General features: G+C 37.1%; 3 protein-coding genes across 4 annotated transcripts; all 3 read left to right on the top strand.

Annotated features, from left to right (window-relative positions):
• The first annotated feature begins 390 nt into the window (after window positions 1–390).
• On the top strand, window positions 391–7725 carry LOC111336830 (UPF0764 protein C16orf89 homolog). The gene is made up of 5 exons (XM_022942994.2): window positions 391–766; window positions 3553–3987; window positions 5357–5807; window positions 6129–6184; window positions 6758–7725. The coding sequence occupies exons 1-5, from the start codon at window positions 571–573 to the stop codon at window positions 7225–7227; spliced, it is 1608 nt and encodes a 535-aa protein (XP_022798729.2). The 5' UTR covers window positions 391–570; the 3' UTR covers window positions 7228–7725.
• A 2625-nt stretch (window positions 7726–10350) lies between these two features.
• Window positions 10351–14649, top strand: LOC111336823 (nuclear factor NF-kappa-B p105 subunit). 2 transcript variants are annotated; one of them, XM_022942986.2, is made up of 6 exons: window positions 10351–10909; window positions 11454–11559; window positions 11728–11962; window positions 12416–12504; window positions 12773–13021; window positions 13372–14649. In XM_022942986.2, exons 1-6 carry the CDS (start codon window positions 10503–10505, stop codon window positions 13399–13401), a joined length of 1116 nt encoding a protein of 371 aa, XP_022798721.2. In that variant the 5' UTR covers window positions 10351–10502; the 3' UTR covers window positions 13402–14649. The 2 variants fall into 2 exon arrangements, with proteins under 2 accessions (XP_022798721.2, XP_022798720.2); XM_022942985.2 differs by having other exon boundaries at window positions 10386–10909; window positions 12773–13059.
• A 231-nt stretch (window positions 14650–14880) lies between these two features.
• Window positions 14881–19673, top strand: LOC111336836 (tryptophan--tRNA ligase, cytoplasmic). The gene is made up of 9 exons (XM_022943001.2): window positions 14881–15174; window positions 15998–16106; window positions 16472–16591; window positions 17069–17251; window positions 17474–17574; window positions 17849–17961; window positions 18240–18413; window positions 18873–19013; window positions 19189–19673. Exons 1-9 carry the CDS (start codon window positions 14967–14969, stop codon window positions 19354–19356), a joined length of 1317 nt encoding a protein of 438 aa, XP_022798736.2. The 5' UTR covers window positions 14881–14966; the 3' UTR covers window positions 19357–19673.
• The last annotated feature ends 109 nt before the right edge of the window (window positions 19674–19782 follow it).

The following is a 19782-nucleotide window of genomic DNA, read 5'->3' as shown; positions in this document are numbered from 1 at the left end:
CACCACTGGCTTTTTTACTGTCGTTTACGCGCACTTCAATTGCGATGTGAAAATTAATGGCAGGGTCATAAAATAAATAAACCCCGTTCTGGCTTGCTGGTATGTCTGCTGATAATGTCCGCGGTTGAGAGATTGTCCTGAAAATTTCATAGTTGCCCACGAAGCTTCGCCTCTCGGCCAAATATTCATTTTTCGGACAATCTCTCAGCCGCGGACAATCTCTCAGCCGCGGACATTATCAGTCGACATACCAGCCTCCCGAAGGAGTTTATTTACTAATTATAACCCAGCCATAAATTTGGCGCGATTTTATTGGTTACTTTACGGATTATTTTTAGAGGAGATCTGGGCATGAGGAACAATATTTAAGTTATTCACATTGCAACAATGCGAGGTTATCAGATTGGGAGGGTAGTTAACCCCTCAGGCACCTATCAACGGCTATTTGAATGTTTAATGCAACAGAATTTAAATAGTGTCGTCTAGCCACTTTTTGTCATTTGGGATTGTAATGAGGATTTGAAGAGCTTGGGTGGTGCGCGGGTGTGCTGGATCACTGAAAAATCGACCATGATCGTTGACTTGAGATTTTTACCTTCGACGATATTGTTTCTATCGTTTTGCGGATCGGTGCTTCCTTTTGATCAGAGAAACGATGCTATGACGGAAGAAGTCATCTCTGCTTTAGACAGAGTACTAGACTTTTATGAACGAGAATACAAGAGTATCAATTTGGATGGAATCTTTGGCCTTCGAGTAGCGGAAGGTGAGCCGAATGCAAACATCGAACAAATAAGTTCTATTTAGGTTTATTGGCCTTTTTACCAACGATTATGTAATTGAATTATGTTGCTGGTTTTCCCTAGATTTCCCTATAGATGTAGTTTTACTTGGTATCAATTAAGTAATCATAATAAAAATTTGTATCTCAGAATTACAGGACAAAGTACTGTATATCGCTAAAGGCAGCCCCACTTCAAATATTTTGTTTTACGAATATTAGCGCGTGATATCGTTCCATCTTATTAGCAGAAAATGAGTGAATGCTTGTTTAATTCATTGTGTATTAACTTAGTTTTATTATTTAGTGCTGGCCTACTCTGAACTGCGATTACAAGAATTTAGATAATATTGATTGCAAAAGACCTTTATTAGATATCGATTCAAAAGAACATTTACGTTAACATTTTGATGACGTTCGCGATCGCCAATTCGATTTCATCGTGGAAAACCTAGAAAACCATTTTACACACTATTCTATGTAACGCATCCAAAAAACGAAGGAAAGCAATTAGTCCGTTACCCGGACATCAATTGGGAAAAGGTCGAAAATTGATAAATAGCGAAACATTTCTATCAGTGTATATATTTGTTTCTTTATCGCAATTAAAACAAAATAATGGCGAAATATGTGGATAAAAAAATTCATTTGTTCAGATAAAGTAATCAGATATGATTTTTTTTTTTCTATTTAAAAACTTGATTTTTAGTCATCGGGAAAAGCAAAGTTTGTACAGGTGGTAAAGTATAGTCTAGTTACAGCGAATGAATTGAGAGGGGTAATGCTGCAGCTGAGTCTACCCCAGAGTGTTGCATATTTACATAATATACTACCTTTGATTAATTCTTGAATAGTTGTCTTATAAGATACTGCAATTTGATGGCCAAATTCACTCTCACCTTTGTTCTACTGAAGAAACTTGAAGGCAATTTTAAACACTCATTTTTTTTTTTATCATGGATAAATGATACATTACGGTATCAGGTATGTTTGCATTGTTTCAACAATGAGCTATTCATGAGCTGAAAAGAAGATTTCATTTTTTGTTATGATTTAGCCCAATTTAAAAGATTACCAGTTGCTGTGGGGCTGTCAATGCCAACTTCTCCCATATTAAAAAATTACAATTTATTTGAAAGTGTTATTAAAAATTTCATTATGATAAACACCACAGAACATCTCAGTTTGAGCTTTTGTATCTCACAAATTTATTAATTAAATATTAATTTTATATAATTATATATGATTTTTCTATGTGAAAGTTTAGCTGGAGTTTTACCATGGCACCTGTTTATGAATTTAAATTCCCACAAATGTTTGCTCTGCTAGACAATCTTTACATATGATATACAATTTTCTCTAAAACAGACTCCCACCATCCATACTTACCATAATGTTTATTGTTTTCTCTGGGCTTGAAAAGGAAGTCAATTTATTGAACATGGCCACCTCTTTAATTCATGAATTATGATTGGTAATTCTCAAATGATAAACAAATGCATTGTGATTCTTATCTTGTAAATGCATTCTTTTAACTATGGAAAGCATTCACTTAAATATCAAGGACCTCATATTTGGTCGAAATTAGATAATAAATTGAAAGACTCCTCGAATATTGAATCTTTCAAAAAGAACATTTACATGTAGGAAAAAAGATCTAATGTCACTCTTAAACAACAGCAATAACTGCTGTAACCTTTGCAATTCTTAGAGAGTACCTTTTATATACCTATTGTTTTTTATCATACAGTTCACACATTATTGTTATTTATTTTTATTTGTAAAATAATAATTTTAAAATTTTATTTTGTGTCCCCAATTAGTTGTGAAAACTAAATACATTGACACAATAAAGCTTTTTACTTTTTTTTTTTTTGTTTTGCATGCTAAGTATCATGAACAGTGAATTGATGCCTCAACCATGTTAACCTTGGTGATTGAATTGAGTTTGATCATAAGTTTAATGATTTTAGTATTGTTACCTGGCATAACTCCACTTTAGAGAACAATTATTGAACATCCAAAACTTGTGGTTATCATACACCACTTTCATAAATGGCTGCCAGATTGATATTCTTTTGTTTAAATTCAAATTAGCCTCACTAGCCTCGCTTGAGATAATGTACTCTTTTGAATTTTGAACTGGAGAACGAGGCCAGAAAGGCTAATTTAAATTAAACAAAAGAATATTAATCTGGCAGCCATTTATGAAAGTGGTCAATACATTGTAAGTTAATATTTGTTCCTCAAATCAAAACCCCTAATTCTTAGAAATTGCATATTAGTAGAAATATATAGGAGACAGTCAAGGAAACTGATATAATGGAGATCTTGGTGGGGAGGGGAGGTTGGCCATACTTGACTGTGTTACTGGCTGTTAAAATGTTGCATCTCAATTTCCAAATGTTCTATCTATAATGTTTTAATCTGCAAAGGGCAATACAGCCCATCTTGGCAGATATACCCACCCATCCTATCCCAGGGAAGGACATCCACCACACAGCAATCTCATGCATGGGAATTTAACATCTCCTACCCCGAACCCTGCAGGAGATGGGGCCTATGGTTTATTCGTCCTTATCTGAGAAGACTAGAATATCTATCCATTTCTTGACATTATAGAAAGGTAGCACATTCTCCTTAGTTATTTTAAGACCCTGAGTGTTGGTCCAGCTGGGGCTCGAACCCTCGACCTCCCGCACAACAGTCCGGTGCTCTACCAATTGAGCTAACCAGGGGGCGGTGCTATGTTTTGTTTATCTTGTTCCCAGGAGCTCTCCTATCAATTATTAAGGATGTGCAGGATGGCCAACTAAGAGTTGAGGACAATGTGCTGAATCGAGTGAAAGACCTATACAATAAAGCATCTCAAATAGCTGGTCTTGCTCTGCCATATTTGCAACGCACAGCACCTGAATACTTTGAGAAATTTAGGAAACAAGTTGCAGATCCATGGTTGAACTTTAAACCATTCACAAACAAAAAGCTGATGAAAAAAGAATATAATTCAGAGATTAGAAGGACTGCTATTAACTTTGACGAGAGTACCAGTGATCAGTGTATGAGTGGATTGACTGGTACAGGATCGGATGGTAATCAACCATGTCAAATCTCTGACAAGTGTTGGGAACTGATAAGTGCAGATGGAACACAGGGCTATGCCTTGACACATCAAGCTCTGTTTTTTCAGCTGGGAGAAGTTCAAGGTAGGTTGAAAAAGATAGCTGGAAGAAGGAGAAAATGGTGAAGATTTAATTTAGGCCAGGTTGCATTACAGCTTGTACTGATCAGCACCCTTAAGGTTGGCTAATAACATTGCACATGACATCTAGGTTTTAGTAGACCTGGCATATTTTTTGCTTCAACTATGTGAGCATGCCATTATAGGACTGCAGCAAATTTTGAAACTTTTGTGTCTGGCAGTATTTCTTACACTCTTCCATCTTCATACCTTCCCTAATCTTATTCATTTCATATTTCATTGCAACAAAACCAGTTTGATACTTGTTATCTATGATTGAAAGGTATTTTTTACACACTAGCAGCAGTGTTAATGGGTGATTTAATACCTCGCACAGGGTTTTCCTTATTACCTGCTACACCTGAATGCATTTCCTGGCTCCATTCACCCTTCAGACCCCGACAGAGCTGAATAACGTATACGCATGCGTTAGGTTTTGCAGCAGAAACACAGACTTTGAGTTGTTTGCATGCTTGATTTCCTATAGGGGAATCCTTGTTTACAATATTTGCCTCATTAGCATAAGCAATTCAGTTTCTGATGGAGCTAAAAATAAATCAGTTCTGAATATCGAAAGGTCAAAGTACGATTAACTCGGCCAATGAATATGAGCCTGATGCATTGAATACTTTTTGTGCAACACGGGTTTAAAAACTCAAAATTTTACATAGAATGTATGAGCTCATTAGCACTTTTGCCACCCAGAAATTTTGCAGTTTTTGATGGGCTATTTCTCCTTGAATATTACACCCAAAGAGCTAAAAATTTCACCATGTAGTAAGGTTCTCTAGCTCTTTAGCTGCCTGAAGTCAATTTGTAACATGCTTCCTTCCTTACGCAAAGCCGTATGCAAATGAGCAAAAATGTAAACAATGACATCAGCATGAATCCGCCTATTCTGTTGCTTCGAGGTGTCGTTTTCCTTGCCGCTATTCTTTTACAGAACAACCTTCAAAAACTCGGTACACCCCCTAAAAATTTTCAAAAATTAATTTTCTCCTTAAAACCTCTGGAAATAGGAAAGTGCCTTCGATGAAAACAGAGTTCCTAGGTTTTAAAAGTCAGCCCTTATTATTTTCTACTAATTTCGCTAAATTTTAGACCGAGGACTTTTGAGCCCGCATTGTTGACCGCATGCCCTCTGACGTAGCATTTCATTATTCAGCTCTGTCTCAGGCCCCTCTTTCATGCTCATGCAAGTAAGTGTTAAGATGAGTGTCACCATTCAACAGATCATGAGATGTTATGTACACTTCACCTCTATTTCAGGTGCCTCAAAATTATTTCCCAGTTTTTGTAGAGTATGACTATAAAAACAGTGTTTCCAATCGTAGGTTGTACACCAGTATTACTGAAACGTCTTGAACAATCCAACATAAAAGGAGGGCTAGAGGGAATTTACAATCGAATCTGTTCAAACATGTACCCTGAGATGTTGGCAATTGAGCAGAAAAGAACATTAGAAAAGAATAATTATCATAGGGACTTGTTCATGGAACAAGCCATGGTGTGTGGTTCTATGGGTTACGGTGATTTTCTTTCGGCTGAATGGCTGAAGAAGATTCTCAGTTGGCAGAGGCAAGATGGATGTTTTGGTCAGATGAAAAGGGATCTAGACGAGGATGAAACTGAGCAGTTTTCCGAGGGCGAATTAAATAAACAAGCAAATAGGCAAAGTAACTCTGAGGGGTATACCGACATGAATGGTGGTTCAGAGGAAAGTAACATATCTCCATTTGGGAATTTCAAGAAGAGCCTTGAGTATGAGTACTCACAGTTACGAAGGTAATTCACACTAGATGCGTTAAAGAAATTCTTACATGAGTTCAAGCCATCCATTAGTAGTCATAGAGGACTGGTCATGAAAGTAGACAACGATCAAGTTAGAAAACAAATTGTGGCAATTTAACATGCTTGGAACTCTGTGATACTTGTTCATAAGTCTTTTAACAAAACTTTCAGGTAATGATATTTTTAGGAGCTTCTTCACAGAACTTTTTTCTGGATTGCCATAAAATGAAAAGCACTGTTTGGAGAACAGACTAATGGAAATCCTGTCTCTTGAGACTGGATAGCTTACTATTACTAAATTTGGTTTCTTTTCAGAAAGCCTTTAAGTATGAGGACAATGCGGTCATTGTTGGTAGAGAAGGAACTTAGAGGTAACTTGAACAGTTTTGCATAAGGATTGGTTCAAATTTGAATCCACTTTTTGCAGACATCATTAGCAGTGAAAATAAATGACCTTAAAATATAACAATTTGTTATTGAAAATACACATTTGTGTCCTTTACAACTTAGTCACTAAGAAAACGCACAACATTTGTTTGAATAATGTACATGTTGATTGATACAAACACTTTCAGACTATTGTTTCTTTGACAAATCAACCCTTTGACCTCTTAAGGGTGACTACCATCTAATTTCTCCTTACAGTAATTAATTACCCCAAATCACACAAGAATAAAGGAAATGATCAGCAACACAGAAGCTCTTTATTGTGAAACAAATTCTCCTTGTTATACACCCTAGGACATGTACAGAGAACAGTATGGAGAATATGCCTACTGATGTCAGGGTGCAAAGGGTTCAGAGGATCTTTGAAATCACCTTCAGATTGTACCAATTATTGGCTATTACTGTAACAGTCTTTTAAGAGCATCCAATGATTATGTTCCTCTCAGTTTTTTTTTTCTTTTTGTTGTTGTTTGATTTTTGGATTGTTTGTTTTTTAGATGGTTGTTTTTCTCATCTTACTGGTGTTGCAGTGGGCTTACTGGGTGTGTACTTGCGCTGGGTGCTGTACTCTCCACAAAAACTAGTCCAGAACAACATTCTTTTGGAGACCAAGAAATCATATGAAAATTCTGTCCAAAGCAAGAATAGAGAGGTGTACATCAATGATAACTTAGTTAATGTTATTGCACTGAAAGGGAAACAACTGCAAAAGCCTCAAAAGGATCATTTACAATCTGCCCATCTCATGCAAAGACGTAAGGCTGCTATGTTACACAAAAAGGAATTACACCTTGTGCAGAACATGGATGAGAAGGGAGGGACAAGTTTTCTTTCTTGGAGAATGTTAGCATTTGCAAGTATTTTGTTTATTGTAGCTGTAATACTTGAAAAACGTTTAAAAAAGATGTCAAATATTATGCTCAAAATCTTTTTACCTATTACAAAGAAAAGTGCACATGTTATTTAGTTCAGAATGTTCCAAAATTACTTCAAACTAATTTCACATGCTAGGTAGTTAATAATGAGATATTGCATTTCCTATGTGAACCTTTTCCCCCTTTATGGCAAGTATCCTAAGAGCATCACTAGTCAAGGTGTTTTTAAAGAAGCCCATACAATTTTGAAATCCTGCTAAAGTAGTTTATACTGTAAATACAGAGCACAAAAGGCTCCCTGGCTGCTAAAAATATGACAATCTCTTTTGGTTTGTCTTTTTGTATGTCTTTTTGAACATGGATGAGAAGGGAGGGACAAGTTTTCTTTCTTGGAGAATGTTAGCATTTGCAAGTAGTTTGCAAGTTATTATATGCCTATTTGAAGTGACATTCAACTTACACCTGAAAATCTCAAAGGCCCTTGAACATTTCTATTGTGATACATACAGGGCTAGTCTGTGTGGTGTTCTCATAGCATGTCATTCATTGATTAAGTGATAAAATAAAATGACATACTGGGTTCTGTTAAAGATCAGTTAAATTTTTCTTGGAAGGAATATAGTTTTTGGAAGTCTTAGATTGAAAAATCCTGTTGTGGTTCATCTTTGTTTCTGTACTGATTGCCATTTTTGGTCGCCCTTCCTGCCCTTTTCTACGTCAGGAGCCCATTAATAGGCTCCTGGTTTGTCTTATTACCCGTTAAGTCTTATCCTCATTGTGGTGGGAAAGGTCTAAAAGCGCAGATAGCAGATTTTGCCAACCATGGTCATATCAGAGAAGAATGTTAACTTATTTCAGGGATGCACCTTCTAATTTTTGTGGGAAGAGGAGTTAAGTAACTGCAACGCCCCTGAAACCTCCACAAACCACCCCTGACATCACCTTCTCCCCCTCCTCCCAGTTACAGCGATCATGATAATAATGATGATATAGCAAAATTCTGGGGAATAATTAAAAAATTGAGTTTTAGCCAGGAGGTGTTACTAATTCTTAACTCTCGCTTAAGAACGAAACAGGCCGTTTCCATATTTCCTTAGATACTTAAAGACGAATGTTTTTAGCGGGTGTAAGCGGTATCATGTTAGATGATGGCGGTTAGTTTCCTTCATTAGACTGTTAAACACGCCTATATAAGAAGCCACAAATATCGGAATTACACGTGAGGGTGTAGGGTGGGGGAAAAATCTCAGTCCCTTAGCGTAATTTTTCCGCTAAAGATAATTTTTGGGGTTTAGGACACTTTCAATGTGTCCCGTCTGATTTTATCGCACGTCCCTGTCAACCTTTTATGTGGGTACTTCTTTATGTCACTCGCTTTCGAGGTAGGAAGTTCTAGAATGAGTGCTATTGCCACAAGAGACTCACAAGGGAACTGTGCCAACGACTGTTTCTGCGAAACATAATAAGATCTGTCAAATCTAATCCTAGTTAGAAACGGAAAACGAGAAGATGTCATAGGGGTCGAATCCTTTTATAACTGATTATAATACGGGCACTCCCATCACGTTTTGGTTGCATGAAGGGGTTTTCCCAGGCGAGACTTGTCATTCGTTCAGCATTCATTTTTATTCCTGTTTAAAGCAGTCGAGGCAGGACAGCCGGTTGATATTGACACATAGGAGAGTTTAAGATGCTTCAGCCTGAATTCGCCAGTTTCCATCGAGGTTTTCATCTTGCTGCCACACGTATACGTGCTCCGGCCTTTTCAGTTTTGAAAGGGTGAATTTACCTTCAGCGATGTGAAAATAGCCTCGTTTGCAAGGTTACGTACGCAGTGGTGCTGAATAATTGCACAGCCGGTTGGAAAGTCATATGAAATTTCCATTTTAGTCCGTGTTCACTCATTTCAGAGGGAAAGACTCAAAAGTCTCCAAAGTTGCCTTCAGATTCTTCGCCAGCGAAGGTTCCAAAGGGCCATTTCATGTTGATAATGTCCTTCGGGTCCCTTGCAGACTTTCAGTTTTCATTGCCTAATGACGTACTTAGCCGGGGAAATTATCTTTTAGTTTTCATATCCAAGAATTCAACAGATTTAGCTCGCTGCTGTAAAATGAAACTTCATTCTGGAAAATAGCGGTCGACCAAGGTGATTGGAAGCAAAACAACGGCCCTTGAACTTTCGCACTCTCATCGTTTGGCACGGAGCATAGCTAGACTTCAAAAGTTTTTTACTGTACTGATGTTGCGTCAAGATCATCAATGACCCCACTATATCAACAAGAACCTTCGTCGGTACATCAAGGGGGGGAGGAGGGTGGGGGGATGTTCTTGCACCGAAGTAGCTGAGAGTAGCTATCTACTTACTGTATCAATCTCAGAAGGAAAATTATAAGAATAAGTAACAACTAATCTCTATTTCAAACAAATAAAAATGAATTTTTAAGAAAAGATTGTCTCAAATAGAAGGATATGGAAATTGCATATTACAGAATTTACACTCGGTTTATCTGTGACTAACACGCTTTCATCCCATGTGACCCACACGCTTTCATGACATGTGACCATTACGGGCAAATAACCAACCAATAAAGTTGTGGAAAGAATTCCCGAGCAAATAAATTTATACGTTTAATTTTAACGATGAATTCAGTTTTGAAATAAAGTAAAAAGAGTAAAATAAAGATTTGCTGAGGCTAGGAAAACATAGTTTTTGCTTACCAGGCAGGGAATTTTTTTCCCTCTCGCAACCTCTAAAAAATACCTGCCGAGACGTGTCCTTAAATGGTGTCGGTGCGGTTCTATTCATTTGCTTACTTTTCGTCAAATATTGGCCAAAAATAACTGCTCGTAACGACGGGAACTCGAGAAAAAAAACTTCAAAGCAAATATATTCCAGAAATTCATTTACGATAGTTTATTGCTATTGACGCGATATTCTAACGTCAACAAGGTACAATTACACGTCGCAATGCGAAAGTCCGTTTTTCGGGGGAATCCCCTAATTAATAATTCATTGTTTATGCGCAGATCAGCTGACACCTTTGCATTCCTGCACGATTTTCAAGGTCGCCCGGGGGACCCCAGTGAAGTCCCAAAACTCCCCGAAATGAAGCGTTTTGATTGGTGAAATATTCCCGGGATCGCTTGATCATTGGTTAGTGTAAGACATGTGACAGCAAAGGGAAATTTCCCTTTGCTGAGAAGCAAAGATATATAAAACATCATCCGCCATTGCTGGTACCCTCTAACACGAAGGAGAGTGAGAGTGTGTGTAAAGCATTCCATAGCCCAGTTTTATTTTGTATTAATTTGTTTCTTAGAGAACTGTAAACTGTTTGCGTATCGTAAGAAATCTGTGTTCAGTAAGATGGATTCAACCACAAGTGGGCAACGAAAGCTCATTCCGCGCGGAGCGATGCCAACCGCTCTGTTACAACAGAAAATGTTATCCATTCCTCGAGCTGATGGAAAGTCCGTTAGCGCCAGCTTTCAGTGTGACTCTGGATTTGGTGACGACGAAGAATTGCGCTCTCGAAGCATAGAAAGAAACAATGAAGTAACCAGCTTGCATAGCGTAGAAGAAAGGACCGAAAATTTGTCGATCGAGGACCCTGATACGGATACACGACACCCTTCCTCGGAATCACAAGATTCGTCGCTTTTGAAAAACGAAGAACTTTATCTAAACTATGCTCACACTAACGACGTGAGATATCTATTAGCTCAGGACCCCGTTAGAAAGCAGTTATATCTTCAAGACGACGATGGTGATACGTAAGTTTCCAAACGAAATATTTCTTCTCCAATTTATTCGTTCTCTGCAAACTTCAGATTATGTACGTGTTGTAGAGATGCATGTCTAATGACCTTTGCCTTCAGATTAATTGCTTTGCTTTCTTCTCGATCCCCAAGGTACTAAGGATCGAAACAGGCAATTTTATCGTTGTTTTGTCCCTTATACTAATTTGTCGGAGAAGAAGACATCTTTAATGTAAAACCCACCAAATTTTTCTCAGTTGCGTTATTATATGTACAACGAACTGTTTCCTCTAGAACGCTGGCGTGGAGAGGTATTGGATTTCACTTGAATCAACGAAGAAAAGGCTGAATTTTGTGAAATTGTTATGGATGAAACACTGTTTTCTAAACTAACGTTTAAAACAACTGTAAAACACTTCCCATGTTTTCGTTTAAAAAATATCGTCATATATCAATCTCGTAGATGTTCCTTTCCCCGAAATGGTGGATGTATGTAATAGTCTGAAATTCTTAACATGCATCAACAGGATTTCATCGTCATTCTCTTTTTTGCTTTCAGAGCTCTTCATTTGTCGATTATTAACATGAAACCAATGGAAACAGATGCGATAATCTCAGTTGCACCGTGTAGAGAATGCCTCGACATTCCCAATGATCTAAAACAGGTAAACAAAACAAAGCAAAACCACAGCATGTTTGGCGCATTTCTTCTAGGCTTCCTCAGAGTTTGATAAGCGTTTTCGAGGAAAATCAGTAGTTTGAAAATTTAATGATCTTTATTCTTCTCGGTTAAATATATTTGCGTGTTATTTATACAACTTTTTCTGTCTCAGACGCCTCTTCACTTAGCGACAATCACCCGACAGCCCGCCGCAATCCGCAGACTTCTGGAAGCCGGAGCTTGGCTAAATATTCCCGATCGCCATGGGAGAACAGCTTTACACTTAGCTTGCGAACAAGGAGATATTGACTGCGTAAAGGAGATCGTAAGACCCCTGCACGATAAACGATGGGGTGACGAGACCAAAGAGAAAGTATATAACATGCTTCACGAGCGAGACTTTGATGGTAAGAGGAAAAGAATATTGATCGTCCATTTTAGTCAAGCCTTATTTGACTCTCTCATGTAAAATTGCGCAGGAGTCCTTTTCGTGCGTTTCGCCCACGTTTTGGTTTCTGTTGATGACTCCAATTGCACGGGGGTTTCCCTAGTTGTTCGAAAGGGAAACTAAAATGTGCTGTGGAAGCATAACCGGTTGATTGTGTTAGCGGGGGTTCCCCCAACTAGGCGGAAAAGAAAAAATGCAAGTGTGAAGTTTCGTTTTTGTGAATTGTTTTCTTTTTCCCATTGTTTACATTAAACTTGTCAATTTGCCAGGGTTACCTCCTATTAAAGTTGTCTGTTCATCTTAATGGGGATTTGATCAGAAGAAACTCAAGCTTAAGGTTTCATTTCCTGGTATTTTCTTAATATGGAAGTAGAAAATTTTTGTGTTAAACACTTTGAATTTTCCCCCCCAGGATATACTGCTTTACACAAGGCTGTGTTTTCAAGCAATGTTCAAATTGCTTCTTATCTGGTGTCTCTTGGGGCTAATGTTAACGTTCAGGTGAGTTACATCTACAGTCATGGTAGTTTTGTTTGTTTTAAATCCTTGGGAACAATATTGGTGCTGTAGTGAGAGTGCTAGATCCCTACAAGTTGGCCCATGGTGCATTCATCTTGGCTCCTGTTCTTAGACTGTGCTTAGGTGCTAATCTTCAAATGAGAGCAAATTTTTGCATTTGTCACGACCTAGGGTGGAAGTACCAAGGAACTGGCTTATTTGAAGGATAAAAGTTGTAGTCTAACATGTTTTTCAACATCTTTCTTTGCAGGATGGTAAGAGTGGACGCTCCCCACTTCATCATGCAGTCGAGGCAGGTAATCTGTCCATGATCAACTGCCTTCTGTACCAGTGCCATGCAGACCCAGATGCTATGACATTTGGTGAAGTGACACCTCTTCATATTGCTGCAGGGCGGGGTATGGAATCTGTGGTAGCTTTGTTATTGGCTGCTGGTTCTGATCCAAGCCTAACAAACTATGAGGGTGAATCACCGCTTAATGTTGCTGCCTCTAAACAGGTGATTACTAATGGAGCCCTTATGTTGAAATCTCTCAGGTGAAGAACGTTACGTTTTAAGAGCCCGTCAATATATAGAGCAGTCTGCAAAATAGGCCATCTTGACTCCACATGACTCAAAAGAACCTCTTTAGCCCTCTCTTAAGAAAATTGAAAGTCAAAATAAATCCCAAGGATGGCTGCTTTTTCATTGATGTGGAAACCTATTAAAGAGTTTTTCCCTTTACACATAGGTGCCAGTATTTCATTTTGCTGTCGGAGGAATTTTATTTTTGAACCAATAGTTAAAAATAATTCATTGACATTAATTCCTATCTAATGATCCCTTTGAATTCTTTTGTTGCTTTTTAGATTCATGACATGGTAAAGTTTACCTCCTAAACCTCAAAGATATCATGAGGGAGCAAGAATTGAAAGAGTGGATTTCAACACCTACTAGATATTTAAAACAAAAAAGCTGTCATCAGGGAAGACTGTTTAACTTTCAAGCGCGCTTGCAGAATTGACGTGATCACACTTTGAATTTATCAATAGTGATTCAAACCTAGGATATTTCCAGAGTTTTGAGACTAATCCCCATTAGCAATTTGCTGACATTTTGCTCTATGAAATTTGTGCACACCATGTTGCTAACTATTATTGAAAAAAAAAACTTTTTTTTTGGCCACATACTTGTCCCATAAAATTACAGATTTTGCTATGGATATAGACAAAGTAAGAACTTAGAACAGACTCTCGTGTTAGACTTTGTTAAACTGAAACATTTCTTTTGTGAGAACATATGCAAAAATATCTCAGATCAAATAAAATCTAGTTGCAAAATAATGCATCTCCAGTATTTAGAAAGTATACAACTTTGTGTGCATATTCTCTTTTGTTAAGTGATGTTGTAGGATACACTGAAGTTTTTCTGATATTGTGGGATGAAAGAAGTTGACCTTTTATTAGAATGAATACTCACCCTTAAAAATGTCTTGTGCTTATTCTGATGAAACCACATGTTTTGGTCTCTGAGTCATCACAAAGCATTTTTCAAAAGTAGCTTGTAGCTATTGATATTCAATGTATTGCAAAAGTCATTTTGGTGGGAAAATGTCCTGATCATTTTCATTTTTTTCCCAAGATCTTGATATCAGTTTTCTTTGCTGATAACCTTAAAATTTCTTCTAGTCTTTTGTAATGCCTTTGGTTGATATTTCAACTTATATTTGTCACCCCTCTGCCCAACAATGTTTAATTATGGAAAAGAGAAATTGCCTACCAGGCACTCGTGAAGTAAAATGTAAAGTAAGAGTTTATGTCGTCAGCCCCTACCTGAATGATGGCATCCCCAATTTCACATTTCCCTATCTTTTGATAGCACCCATCATGAACGCAACATTAATCATGCCTTTGAAATGCCACCCTGATTTGGAGTGATCAAATGAATATGTGGAAGGGGTACTCTTTTAGGGCCCTTCCTTTCCTGCACAAAGAAGTGTTAGTATAATGAATTTGTCCAAAAAAGGGTATAATCATACTTTTAAATTGGGTATTGTTTGAGGAGTAAAGTTATTTTTATACTAGAAGTGTTGTAAATAATTGAAATCAAAATTATAAAAGAATAAAGCAAAGATTTATTTGTAGGTATTTAATGAATTCTTTTTGACAGGATCGTAAAATCGTGGATGTGTCCAACCCACTCCACTTTGGCTGGGAAACGTATTCCCAGTTCTCATTTTCCTAAGTTTCCTGAGAAACCCCTCAGTAGCCCTGAACCGCCCTCGTTACCAGGGTCTTCTCTATTTCTTCCCCAAGGGACCATGAGTTACTTTTAGGTTGGACAAGGTGTCAATTCAGTACAGCATACACGTAAAGATTGTTATTCGTGGGCTCATTAGCGATGTAAGAAGAAGAGGATTATGGAAATGTTCCAAGAAATTTATTTATTTTTACACCGATAGTTTATGTTGCTTCAATTTCTTGTAAAGATAGGAAAGTTCGGTAAATATTTTACAAATTTTAAGTGTGTAAGGAACATATCATTAAGCATGGCGGCCTCAAACGAGGAAAGTAACAAAGAAAACGTAGCGGATGGAGAAACAGAACAAATTGTGACCATGGAGAAGGTTGTTGCAGCGGATAACAAGGGAATCGACTACGACAAGCTTATCAGTGAGTTCACTTTCTCGTATCGATTTACTTTATATTGTCATATTTTTTTTGATAGCTTTATTTCCTCAGTGATATATTCCAAGCGTATAATCGGCGTGCTAACTTCCATCGATCTATGATCAGCTGAATACTCAATCACGTGACTTATGTTAACGTTATTATATTGTCTAGCTGACTTAAGAATATTCGATCAGTATTAGTTGAAAGAGAGGAAAATAAGTTATTAATGGTAAACAAGGATCAGTACGATATTCTTCCTTTCATCATGCATAACAATAGTCAGACTAGGCCAAAGGTTGGACTTCCTCGCCATTATTCGTATTCTCGTATCATTGTACCGGCCAATGAGGTCTTGATTTTGTACATAGTTAAAAACCATTTTCGAGACATATTGTAGGAGGAGGACAAAAGCGCTTTCAGCAGCTACAAAATTTACTTGTTTTGAAAATGAATAGATTTGAGAGGAAATTATTTCTAGAACAGGACCTTAAATTGGAGACTTGGTACTTACACACCCAAAACACACCCAAGTATGATATAGAGGTACTTCCAGCACTATACACCAAATCGAAATATGGCATCCAATTTGAATTGCCATTGTTCTGGACTTACTAGCCTCTCACACATGTGATAATCCTTTTGTGTTTTCCACGTGAAGACGAGGCTAGTAAATCAAAAACAATGGTAATTCAAATTGGACGCCATATTTTGATTCGGTGAATACACCTTTATAGCTAGGGTGAAGCAACTTAATTTCCCTTTCTGTGTTAAAGTAATGAAAATTTGTTTGTTCCATCAAAATGATTGTTTAATTAATCAACAGGGCAGTTTGGTTGTTCTAAATTGGAAGAAAAACACAAGGAAAAGATAGAGAAATTAACGGAAAAAGCACCACATCATTTGTTAAGAAGGGGTGTCTTCTTTTCACACAGGTAAAGTGGGACTTGTTATTATCTTAAGGCTTTTGATAAATTGTATCACTAAAAGTAATCAATGAGGAGATCCATTTGTAAGTGTATTGGTTGTATTTTGTAAGGGTTGTCATCTGGTGATGTTCTTTGTGGCCTTCAAAGTAGGTGTTTAATTTAACGGTCCCTGTTAACTGCTTCTCAGGCTTAATCTTAGTTGGCTAAGGTTAGCCTGAAGGGTTTCACCAATGAGACAAAGTTGATGTACTGTTTTGATTCCCCTATAACATGTTATCAGCTTATTTTGGAAAATTACCTATAATTAAGGCAAATTACTTGTAATTTAGCAATTCTACAAATTATTAATTATTACCTTAAACTTGTTCAAGGGATCTTGACTATGTCCTGGATATGTATGAAAAGGGAAAGCCTTTTTACTTATATACTGGAAGAGGCCCATCTTCAGAAGCCATGCACATGGGACATCTGATTCCGTTTATCTTCACAAAGTAAGTCACTATGGATAATTCATTCAACCTGAAGGGGGTGGTTTCTTGACTTTTGCGGAAACCTGTTTCACAAGGGTACACAAGAATACGGCAATCTTTAAGAAGCAAATCGGTCTTTTCCTTGCACCCTCTTTGATTTATTAAATCTGTGCAAACAGGTTTGGACAAATTGTTACATATTAGTTAATTATTATAAAAACCAGTTTCATGGGAACAAGAAATGTTATAAACTTAAAAGTGAACCTGGGATATAATTACTGTGCCCCTGAGGATTTGGACCCAAGACTGAATGACAATTTTCCTTCTGGTTCACTACCAACTGAATAACTGACTGAACTCATTGGCGAGGAAGGTAAAGGATTTCTAGGAAAAATATCACAGCAAACAAGGAAGGTAAAGGAAGCACAAGGTGTGCTCATGTGTTGAAAAACTTGAATTTGGGCTTAATGTGTAACAGGGATTTTGGTTCTACTTCAGATATCTTCAAGATGCTTTCAATGTGCCTCTGGTAATTCAACTAACAGACGATGAAAAGTTTTTTCTGAAGGACATAGATTGTGAAGAAACTCACAGACTGGCTTACGAAAATGCTAAAGATATCATAGCTGTTGGCTTTGATGTGAAGAAGACTTTTATCTTCTCTGACATTGATTACATAGGGTAAGAAGTAAACTACATGTAACATGTACATGCACCTGCACTTCTAAACCAGTTCCTTTTTGCTTTTAAAAGCCAAAGCTTGCTCTATTGATAAAGTTATAGTAATAATGTAGTAATTGTTATACTATTACTGAACATTGCGTATTATTTTGTGAGGATTCTCATGAAGGATGTGTGTGACAAAATGTTTTAATTATAGATTTTTCTCTCACCAACTGTTAGGAGTAGCTCTGAGTTTTACAAGAACATTATTAAAATACAAAGGTGTGTAACTTACAACCAAGTTAAAGCAATCTTTGGATTTGATGAGAGTTCTTGTATAGGTATGTCTCAAGATGCCTCTTCTCAATTTTTTGGCATTATTTTTACATAATAACTTAATAGCTTTTGGTATTGTTATATTAATTTCATCTAGCTTTTCTCACTTTTGATTAATCTTTCTTGAAACATAGGGAGTCCATTTGACTATATGACATTTATATGAATGTTTGACTTTTGTTTGTGCGTTGAACCGTTGTTTTCCATCCAGGCTCATGTTCATTTACACTGAGTTTCAGATGTTTAGACACAGATTTATTTCTAATAACTTCATTTCAGGTAAAATAGCTTTTCCTGCCATTCAAGCAGCTCCATCATTTAGCCACTCTTTCCCTCACACATTTGGAAGCAGAAAAGATATCCCATGTCTTATTCCTTGTGCAATTGACCAGGTAATGCTTGTAGTAATTGAATTAAGACCATCCTCTCAAATAGAGGGTGTTGTAGTGTTATGTTTGCTATGTGTATCCTTTCATTGTGAAGCATTTGCAATGGTATTTTTCAGTGGGGTTAAGGGAGGAGTTTTAACTTGTACTAACTCCTTTGCGTTGGTACACATACATATAGTTGTGTGTAATATGAAGTAATGTGATTTACCCAGTCTTTACTGAATGCTACTTGTGGTTTTTTTTTTTTTTTTTTTTTTGCTTTTTGGCTTCCTAATGGGTAGGATCCTTACTTCAGGATGACTCGTGATGTTGCTCCACGGCTGGGTTGCCCAAAACCATCTCTGATATTTTCCACGTTCTTTCCTGCTCTGCAAGGTGCAAAAACAAAAATGAGCTCCAGTGATCCAACTTCTTCCATCTTCCTCACTGATTCCCCAGCTCAGATTAAAAAGAAGGTATGATTTTATATTACAGCAGTGGTGCTGATCTTTGTTACACCTGAGGCGTTTAAGTTATCACAGTGACTTTAGCCAAAGTATATAAAGGTGTTGAAGTCGGTCAGGATTGCACGAGTCAAATAATCTGATTAATTTGAACTTAGTATTTGACTGAGTCTGTCAGTCACTTAACAATAAATTAGTGGCTGAAAAATCTAAAGTTAAGTAGATATCTCCCCTCTTTGTACCCCTTTTTAGGAGTTTCCTTTTGCTATTTCTCTGAGAAAATGTTAGACACAGAGCAAGTCCCATAATTTGTTTCCCTCATCTCCTATTAATTAGGGAATCTGTCTTGAAAAGATCATTGTATGTACCAGTAGTAGTCAAATATTAGTTGTGTTGTAACAAGTGCATTACAAGGGTCAGAAAATAAAAGTTCTTAAGTACAACTTACACAGAATTCTTGTTGTTATTCAGGTTAATAAGTATGCTTTTTCTGGTGGTTGTGATACAGTGGAAGATCACAGGAAATATGGTGGAGATATAACAGTAGATATTGCTTATCAGTATCTCACTTTCTTCCTTGAGGATGATGAAAAACTTGCCCAAATAAAAGAGGTAAATGTGCAAAGACTATGGTGTTTTAGAAGTTGTGTGTTAATCAAGGTTGAGGGGTCAGGGGTTAAGGACATAAAGACGAACCTTTTTATTTTGCTGCTTGCTGCATTTGTTTTGCAAATTTATTGGAATGGCCTTGTAGTTTCCTTACACTGGTCACTTGCTATTTATTCAGGATTATTCTACTGGAAAGATGTTGTCAGGGGAAATCAAGAAGGAACTCATTTCAGTTTTGCAGCCCCTGGTTGCAGAACATCAAGAGAGAAGGAAACTAGTCACAGAAGAAGTTGTTAAAGAGTTCATGACTCCAAGGAAGTTAGAATTTGCAGGATTTAACTCCTGAGCACAGGTTAAATCTAGCTATGAACAGTTTCCAAAAACTATACGATGTATAATGTTACAAGAGTGGTAATAAGATTTTAAAACGTATGTGGAACGTGTATTTCTTTTTTTTTTTTTTTTGCACAAGTAGAATGTTATCCATGGAAAGCAGGCAGCAAATAGATCAGTGATACTGAATTAAGCCAGTTGTCAGCACTTAATTTATTTCTAACCCCAACGTTTAAGGATTGTATGCTAGGTTATGCATTAAGTTCCAAGTGGTAGTACATTTTAGTCACCGTGCTCAATAAAATGACGTGTGCAGACGGTTTCAAAATAGCTGTAAAATTTCCGTCGTGTGAGTTCCGGAAAGCGATATTGGTAAATCGAAGACCAACCAAACTTTTCTTTGGCTTTCGACCTTCCCCCAAGTAGTCAAGCCAACAAG

This window comes from Stylophora pistillata, chromosome 6, assembly GCF_964205215.1.
Source record: "Stylophora pistillata chromosome 6, jaStyPist1.2, whole genome shotgun sequence".
In the NCBI taxonomy this organism is placed as follows: Eukaryota; Metazoa; Cnidaria; class Anthozoa; order Scleractinia; family Pocilloporidae; genus Stylophora; species Stylophora pistillata.
This window is presented reverse-complemented; position numbering and strand designations above follow the sequence as displayed.

Excerpts from the sequence above, each read along its gene's own strand:
- LOC111336830 (XM_022942994.2), top strand. The coding sequence starts at position 571 with ATGATCGTTGACTTGAGATTTTTACCTTCGACGATATTGTTTCTATCG. Across the intron at positions 3,988-5,356 it reads TCAGCTGGGAGAAGTTCAAG|GTTGTACACCAGTATTACTG; the intron begins GTAGGTTGAAAA and ends TTCCAATCGTAG. Across the intron at positions 6,185-6,757 it reads GGTAGAGAAGGAACTTAGAG|ATGGTTGTTTTTCTCATCTT; the intron begins GTAACTTGAACA and ends TTTGTTTTTTAG.
- LOC111336823 (XM_022942985.2), top strand. The coding sequence starts at position 10,503 with ATGGATTCAACCACAAGTGGGCAACGAAAGCTCATTCCGCGCGGAGCG. Across the intron at positions 11,560-11,727 it reads TTCCCAATGATCTAAAACAG|ACGCCTCTTCACTTAGCGAC; the intron begins GTAAACAAAACA and ends TTTCTGTCTCAG. Across the intron at positions 11,963-12,415 it reads TCACGAGCGAGACTTTGATG|GATATACTGCTTTACACAAG; the intron begins GTAAGAGGAAAA and ends TTTCCCCCCCAG.
- LOC111336836 (XM_022943001.2), top strand. The coding sequence starts at position 14,967 with ATGTTGCTTCAATTTCTTGTAAAGATAGGAAAGTTCGGTAAATATTTT. Across the intron at positions 16,592-17,068 it reads ATTCCGTTTATCTTCACAAA|ATATCTTCAAGATGCTTTCA; the intron begins GTAAGTCACTAT and ends GTTCTACTTCAG. Across the intron at positions 17,252-17,473 it reads TCTGACATTGATTACATAGG|GAGTAGCTCTGAGTTTTACA; the intron begins GTAAGAAGTAAA and ends ACCAACTGTTAG.